This window comes from Schistocerca americana, chromosome 5 (assembly GCF_021461395.2).
Source record: "Schistocerca americana isolate TAMUIC-IGC-003095 chromosome 5, iqSchAmer2.1, whole genome shotgun sequence".
In the NCBI taxonomy this organism is placed as follows: Eukaryota; Metazoa; Arthropoda; class Insecta; order Orthoptera; family Acrididae; genus Schistocerca; species Schistocerca americana.
Window position 1 is genome coordinate 672,734,403 of NC_060123.1, and position 8,884 is coordinate 672,743,286.

At 40.0% G+C, this 8,884-nt stretch overlaps 1 protein-coding gene across 1 annotated transcript; it reads right to left on the bottom strand.

Moving 5' to 3' along the window:
* Window positions 1-3,017: 3,017 nt before the first annotated feature.
* Window positions 3,018-7,314, bottom strand: LOC124615926 (probable protein BRICK1-B). Its single transcript, XM_047144110.1, has 3 exons — window positions 7,070-7,314; window positions 3,897-3,979; window positions 3,018-3,283 (listed from the first exon to the last, which is right to left on the bottom strand). Exons 1-3 carry the CDS (start codon window positions 7,188-7,190, stop codon window positions 3,257-3,259), a joined length of 231 nt encoding a protein of 76 aa, XP_047000066.1. The 5' UTR covers window positions 7,191-7,314; the 3' UTR covers window positions 3,018-3,256.
* Window positions 7,315-8,884: the final 1,570 nt, after the last annotated feature.

Consider the following 8,884-nt stretch of genomic DNA (forward strand, 5'->3'; position numbering starts at 1 on the left):
GAGGCTTCCAGCCTGAGCCAGAGAGAGGGGTCCCAGGGGAAAGCCCAGTCACCAGCAAGTGCCGAAGAAAGTGAAGAACTACTTCAGCAGGGGACAGAGAGTCGCTTCCAGATGGGAGGACGTGGGAACTGCAGGAGAGGGGGAGAATAGTGGGGGATGGGGCTGGAGTAAGGGAAAGAAAGGAGAGGGAAAGGAATTAAGAGGCAAAAGTTGAAGATACGGTAGTGACACTGGATGGAGTCTCTCATACTTTTGGCAATCCTGAGCACAAGACATGTGATCCAGGGCTTGTACTCTCATATCTTCTTTTCTCTCTTGTAAGCCGGGCAGTCAGACAAGCAAGGAGAGTGGCGGTCATAACAACTGATACACAACGGTGGTGGAACACACAGGCTTTCCTCATGGAATGGGTGTCCACAGTCACAACACGGAGGGTCCACTGTACAGCAGGAAGACCTATGCCCAAAATGCAAGCACCAAAAGCACCTCATGTGTGGTGGGACGTACAGCTTCACGTCACACCTGTAGCACATAGCCTTGAACTTCTCTGGGAGAGTATCCCCTCAAAAGCCAGTACGAAGGCACTGGTATCGGTGCAGTTGTCCTTGCATCCCTTCTGCACACTGTGTGCAGAACAGACAGAAGGAACATCTTAACCAATACAGGGAGCCACGTGAATAGCTGGGTCAATATAAACAGAACACCAAAAGAGGGGAAGGAAGGGGCAACTGGGAAGGAGTGAGGATAAGGGGGGGAGGGTAGGGTGAAGGAAGTGCGGCCAGGGAAGCCCGGGGCCCTGTGTGCGCCACTCACAAACTCACAAAAGAACCGTGAGCCCCCTGGGAGACCTGCTGAGGAGCACTGCAGTCATGGGTCCATGGATAAACCATGACAATCCACTGTGGGCAGATCGGTGAGACTAGATCCGATGGGCAGGGCCTGCACATTAGTGGGAACCAAATGGCTTCAGATCAGCAGGTCCGACCCATTACAGATACCTGCAGAAAGAACTTCCAGTTTTGGCCCGTCGCAGAAATCCATTCATGTGGGCAGTTATTCATGAGCCACAGACAGCGTGTTGATGAAATGAGACCACAGTGGTCAATCCATTCAACAGATAACTTGTTCAAATACTCTGACAATCCATAATTATGAGGATAGGTAGCAACTCACCATAAAGATGGTTGCCGAGTCCTAGACAGGACATAGAAAAGACAATCACACACTCACAACTAAATGTTCAGCCATAGCTTTTCTCAGAAAGCGAGAGCATGTACACATTCACACAATACTCAGGCACACATGACCACTGTCTCCAGCCATTTCCTCTAGTCTCTGAGAATCAGATTCAAACAAACCACTCCTGATGCCTCCATGTCTCATTGGCAGCCGCTAGGCTAGCCGCAAGATGTGGTGGCAGCACTGACAGCAAGCTGAGGGGAGTGATAGGAAGGGGGGAAGCAGTAGGAATGGGGGAGTAAGGAAGCAGCACATGTACTCAGCTACGCCCACCCAACAATGATGCATGACGCCTCAGTAAACAAACCGTTTCATTTATTGAGACAAAAATGAGATTTTTTTTTCCTTCAAATTTCCCTGACATGCTTGAAATTCCCCAGTTTCCAGAACCTGTGGCAACCCTGCTGGAATTATTTCAATGCCCTCATGCTTCAACTTACCTTTTCCCTTCCCTCTTCTGTCCACACCATTCATCTCCCATCCAGACTGTGTACTGCCTTCTCCCACAACACAACTTCCCCCCCCCCCCCCCCCCACCCCATCGCCACCTTCCTTTCCTTTCCCCCTCCTACTCTCTATCTTTTACATGCTCTACCCTCTGACTGCTTTTGTCTTGTTGTGCAACCACCAAGTCATCTGTCCAAAAATCTGCCTCGTACTATCCTGCTACCCCCTCTTTGCCTCATGTGTCCTCCCCTACCCCTTACCCAACTCCATCAGCTCAGACAACTGCTGTTAACAATCTATAATCAATTATCAGTCTCATCAACACAGTAACAGGAGTGTGCATTTGGGTGTCTGTGTGGATGTATGTGAATGTGTATTTTTGGTAGAAAATATCAAAAATGGAAGTTGGTGGAATACTGTTTTCTGGTACGTGTGTCTATTCACTGCGCATCAATCCACTAACAGCGAGTGCCTCTCCCTTATTTTATTTAAAATAAAATATGATATTTACTCAGCAGAAATTAGCAATAAAAACACTGTAGATAGTAGACAGCCATACTTCTTGTAGAGACCTTTTTAAGGATTCTCACATCCACTACCCAGTTCATATACCCTTAATACTTCTTTTTTTTATTTTTTGACAACAAAAATCAGAATCGGGTGACTTACTAGCACAATTATGATACAAGCCACAAAAATGATTTCCACATAGTCTTTGCCTCCCTGTGTAGGATCAATGTGGAGTTATCTACACTGAAGCGGAAGTATTAAACATATTCCCACCTAAAATAAAGCAAATACGAGATAAACAGCAGCTATTTAAAGCTACTTTTTTCATAGATGCAGCTTTCTTTCTCATATATTTGGTTAAATTTAGCAGGCATAATCATGAATAGCACCAACCTGCATAGCAATCGTGAATTGTTAATAAAGTGTACAGAGCAAGTTCCTATGATTTGCTTATTTTTTGTTAATATACACCCTAACTTGGTCCGCATCCCTGAAGGGATTCGTTCTCTTAATAGGCTCTATGGACCATGATGATTGAATCCAACTGACACCATTACTTACCACACCTTGGGTATATTCCCTCAAAGTCATTGTCTTTTTTTGTCACATATGCAATGAACTTCCAAAATTTCCCTAATTTTCATGCAACTGTTAACACTGACTGATAAAGTGACAGAGAAAAATTCCACTTCAGCAATATTTACAGACAATTGTGCACACAGTCAAATATATACTTTCATACACATTGCTCACTGAAAAAATAACATTCTACACACAACTGCACTATTTCAAGGTTATACAGGGAACTGATAAACCAAAGGTTTGAAATGTACAAAATGATATTTTTTTGACTAAAGTATACAATATGCTCACATAAATAAAGCATTCTGAAGTAACAATATAATCTTGAAGAAGTCATTTTGAAAAAGCAAAGTTCTCCCACTTCCTGCATGGTACGTCTGTCTTACATAATGATAAATAATGTGAGATTAAATACTTCTGTCTTAAAAATAGGGAAATATAAGTCATTTCACTGGTTGACCAATTTACACTTCTTCTCTCATGTTAATGTTTCTCCTTTAGTAACCTGAAACAGAAAAGAGTTTATCCCTTTTTCTGCATATTACAACTAAAAAAAAAAAAATATATATATATATATAAAAAATAGAGGGAAACATTCCACGTGGGAAAAATATATCTAAAAACAAAGATGATGAGACTTACCAAACAAAAGCGCTGGCAGGTCGATAGACACACAAACAAACACAAACATACACACAAAATTCAAGCTTTCGCAACAAACGGTTGCTTCATCAGGAAAGAGGGAAGGAGAGGGAAAGACGAAAGGATGTGGGTTTTAAGGGAGAGGGTAAGGAGTCGTGTGTGTCTGTGTATGTGCGGATGGATATGTGTGTGTTTGCAAGCGTATACCTGTCCTTTTTTCCCCCCCCTAAGGTAAGTCTTTCCGCTCCCGGGATTGGAAGGACTCCTTACCCTCTCCCTTAAAACCCACATCCTTTCGTCTTTCCCTCTCCTTCCCTCTTTCCTCATGAAGCAACCGTTTGTTGTGAAAGCTTGAATTTTGTGTGTATGTTTGTGTTTGTTTGTGTGTCTATCGACCGCCAGCGCTTTTGTTTGGTAAGTCTCATCATCTTTGTTTTTATATATTTATATAGATAAAAATCATGGAAGTTACTTACTCTTGCCTCTAGGTATTCCACTCTCCTCTCCAGTGTTGTAAGTTTTTCATTTAAGGTTGCTAATCGTGACCTACATGACATGTCTGCAATAGGAAAATAATAAGAATAAAAAACTGATGTACAAAGGACTTCAAAATGTTTGCCATTACAATAACATATTTACAAGACAGCTGTCCGAAATCAAGTTTCAACCAAATACAATTACAAAATTCTACTTGCTGGAGGAAAGGGAATACAGACATATACAAAATATGTAACACTTGAGGTCTTTTGGAACTCAAGCTTGGTTTGGCTGTACACGGAGAGAAAACATTACAGACATCAACACTTTAAAACATTAGATAATACCACTCACTATCAAATGAAAAGTAGAGAAGATACAAAAGTTAATGAGAGGGGAGCAACAGAAAAATGACTATTGGTAACAAAGAAGTATACTGCACACAGGGAAATGACTTCAAAAGTGCATAACTGCTCACCAAGTTATGCCTACATGGTTGTCACAAGTGTTCTATAACTGATCTCCTACATAGATTGAGTGTATTTTCCCAGTACCCTACCAATGAATCAATGTAAGTCAGTTGCTTTACTTAAAACTGATTGTATTTCACCTCACCTTTTTTTTTTTTCTTTTTTTACATCCAGGTGACCATATGACTAAATCTGAAATGCTCCATAGATTTCTAAATTTTTACACACAGCAAAATCTCCAATCAGGGAAGACTTCAATCTAAATCTTTTTCTCTTTCGCTCTCCCTGTATACGTGTTTCTGGAAAGGGGCCGGGGGGGGGGGGGGGGGGGGGCACATGCATGTTTCCCCAGTTGCACAGTGCAGAAAGATTTTGCACCTATTATGTTTTCCTTCCAGTCTTGAAAATTTAAATATGAAAGGTAATTTTATAACAAGCAAAACCCACAATGGTGACCAAACCAAAAATGAAGGTGATCAATGAAATAGGAATAATAAGCTAATGGAACATTATTAGCTGCTGTAGAATATCTTTATCCCATCAGTATCCAACAATCAAGATGCTTTTGCAAGATTATGTAGCAGGATACTCATAAGTCTGAATCTTGTACTGCTTTCAAACACACATGAAGTAAGATGATGAAAACTACTGGACATAACAAATATGATAAAGAGGAGTAAATACAGACACAATTGCAATGATATGACACCACTGGTACAAGGCATTTAGAGATGAAATGTAAAAGCAAAATAATGCATGCAGAGTGATCACAGTTGTTAATCAAAAGTTGGCTAAGAGTTTTTGAACTGTCAGGCCAGTACAGTTTAATAGATAGAAAAGGGCTAGCAGTTCATAATGAACAGGCCTGTAATGCTAATACAGGCTGAAGGTCTCAGTCCCAACAAAAATGCTTGAAAGTCAAAGACAGTAGAAGTTCTGATACTGAAACAAGCACGTAAGTATTATAGTTAGATTGGAACTAAATTAAATTAGTATTAACTGTGAATCACATATTGTTTCGATACACAGTCAAGGTATTTTAGCTCGTGTAGAACGCAGTTTGTTAATACCCAATTGTAAGAATGATACAAATACAGTCATAAATATTATGTATAAAATACACATGTAATCTAAACAGTCAAGAGAATAGAAACAACTGCAAAAACATTAGAGTTGAGATTTGAATGTTGTCAATTTTTTCTACTTTTAAAGACAAGCTGCAGAGAGGTATATTATAAGAAATAAACAACATTATAGATGTGTGGGCTACAATAGCAAAAAATAATTAAACTGAATGCTTAAATCCTCAGACACAATAACATACAAAACTGACTAGCATTTTTTTATTCCCTTGACACAGTACATACTCAGTTTTATTGGATTCTATTCTTCTTGTTTCTGTGCTTTCTGTACTCATGTAGAACAGTGAATTAGAATAATCAGACGCAGATGATCTTGCAAGTCACAATGTATGTCCCCAGATATATATATTTTATACTGCAAACACTAGAATGTTTCTTGACAAGCAAAACACTAATAGATCATACAATGCTAGACTATACATAAATACTGCAATAAAATTCACACATTAACATGAAGGACAGTAAAAATGTGGCCAGGGTCCATGGTAACTTTTTAACATTTCCCAAATTACACTGTGTAATATGGAGCAACTAAATGAGGCAATGCAGTTGTCCAGGCACTCATCTCATATTCGAGCGGGGCGGGGGGGGGGGGGGGGGGGTGCTTTGTCTGGCCATCCTGATTTGGATTTTCCTGGATCACTTCAGGCAAATGCCAGGGCACTTCCTTAATCAACACCATGGGTGACCACCTGTCATATCCTTATAGTGCATACTTAAGAATTCACAGTATATATTTAGAGCTACTAATTTTTACTGTATTAATGTGACAACTCTTATCATTGTGAGATGATCTTTGATGAAACAAATGAATAAACACCCACCCAGACCTCTTTCTTCCAGAAGAAAGAGTGTAACTTACTACTATATACTGCATGGTTCCATTTCCAAGCTTTATTTGCTCCTCTGTAATGAAGGTATCACAGATACAATATTAAAGCAAACCGTATGGAGCAGTTATATTCAATATAAGCAGTAACAGAAAGTACGGTTTGTTCATCCCAATATATACTGATAGTTGATAGGAGCAACTTTTTTCACTAAAATTGTAAGTTTAGTGTGCACTAAGTTTTAAAGGATTTTTGGTTTGGTGGCTGAAAATATTAGCAAACAAATACATTACAATTTATTACATCCAACAACACTGAAAATTTCTAACACACGTGACTGATCGAAAGAAAGTACAAACAGAATATGACTCACAAAAAGGTAATTTCAATTGACTCACTCTATGTACTTTATTTAGTCACGCATTTCTAAAAGTAAGGCTGAGAGACTAAGCTTGCTTTCTGTGGCAATAGGTGGTAGCTGACGAAAATAGAAGAAGCTACGTAGTTCACATAGTAATATGAGAAAATTGTTACTTCGTAGTTTTCAAATCATTGATTCGTCTTAGAAACGACGATGTCACTTTTACTGTTACCAGCTCTAAAGGTTGTTCTGAATTATTCCCCAATTAACATTTTTATCATTCAAAAATAACAAACTTATTATTAAGCTAGCAAGACAATTCCTCTACATAAAATAAGTTTTCACGTAAGTTTTAGTACAAATGCGTACCGAAGGAGTTCAAGAAATCAGTAATTTTTTTTATGCTTCCGGTGATTACTTCGATATATTCACGATTTGCCCAATCTTGCTGTATTTGTTTTTGTATAGTTTCCCGATGCACAACAGCCATTTTCAAAATGACAGCTCCACAACCGTCCTTCTGACGACTTCCTACCAGCTGATTGCCTGCTTCCTTTCCTTCTCCTTGACTACAAAAAACGACGGAAACATAACATGGTGAGACAAGGCAAAGAACTTCAGCTTTGCTGTCAACGAAATTTTAACTCGTTGTTTGCTGTACACGACGAGTATCACGTGACAGAACGAGACTTTAAAGTTGATAAATTTAGAGACTTGCGGGCATTCCTCAAGCATATAATTTATAAGTCACAGTAACTTCTGAAAATCCAATAACAGTCACGCGGCAACCACATATCAACAGACAGAATAAAAAGGTGATTTCTAATAAAAATAATTATCTGTTTCACACTACGCAAATAAAACTACCAACAGAGCACTTATAACTTTTTAATAACATTTGCACTGTGGCCGATAAACAGAGATAAACAAAATACCAATTATTTCAGTGTGTATCCACGAATTTTATAGAGTTTATTATCCATTACTTGTGTCTACACAGCTGTGGGTAAGGGAGAAAATAAGATATTTAGTCCCACATATACTTGATAACAGCTTCCAGTTGTACAAACATGAATGCTTGCACAATATAAAGCATGGAATAACAGAAAAGTAAACCAAAGCTCAGCTGTATCAAACAGCTTAAAACTGCCACGGCACGGAACGTCTGTGCGTCACTGTACATTTGTGAGAACAAAACGTCAGAAAAGGTCCCTCCATGACTCCCCCTTTAAGGTGTGTTTACACCTGTGTGCCTTGCGGCTAGTCGCCGTGCCGCTGCGCTTGCCCGACACGCAAGTACAGACACGTGCCTCCTAGTCAGGTATGAAGAGACTCTACCCCCATGTGCAACAAGTCAGAATCTTGCGCGAGTATGCACCGGTGCTTACACCTCCTTGCCTCTTTTTCCAATTGCGCAAGGAAAATTGCACAGGTGTAAATGCATCTTTAGTGCTACCGACAGTGCGGACTGAATTCACATTCCGTCCAACCGTCGTAATTACTCCTTTCTTGAAACCAGGCAGTGAATCTCGTGAGTCATTGGTTCTAACAGGGAGTGAGATAGCAATCCTCGACGTCGGTCTTGATGTCTCATTGTCTGGTCCACTGTGGTGCTTGCTGATTATTGTGTCTACTCCCATTTGCATTCTGTGGTGGTTGTAATATCTGCATCCAGAAACGCTGGCTTGATCTAATGCAATGCGACTGTGATGGATTTACCATTGATCATTATGCAGAAAGTATTGCTGCCCCCACTGACTGCAATGGCTTATGCTCTGCATTGTTGCATAAGAACACATGTGTACACTTGTCTAGCTCTGCAAAACTGAACGAGTATCTTTCCAACTAGTTTCTACGCATTGTAAATCTCAGCTGGCATACATGTTCTCTTAATTGGGTGGTGAAATCTGAGGTGGTGTCTGTGTGATCTATCATGTGCAAAGACTCCAAGTAGGTGTAACCTTTGTCCACATACCAGTTCCGCTGCTGTACTCTTCAGATCACTCTTAAATGACGTTTGTAGACCTAAAAGGACGACAGGTGGTGTCTCTCTCCATTTCGGCATTGCGTGACATCTCAATGCTGCTTTTAACTGCCAATGAAAACTCTCAACTATACAGTTTGATGTGGGGTGGTATGCTGTGATGCATATGCACTTGGTGCCTAATAATGTGGTCAATGCTC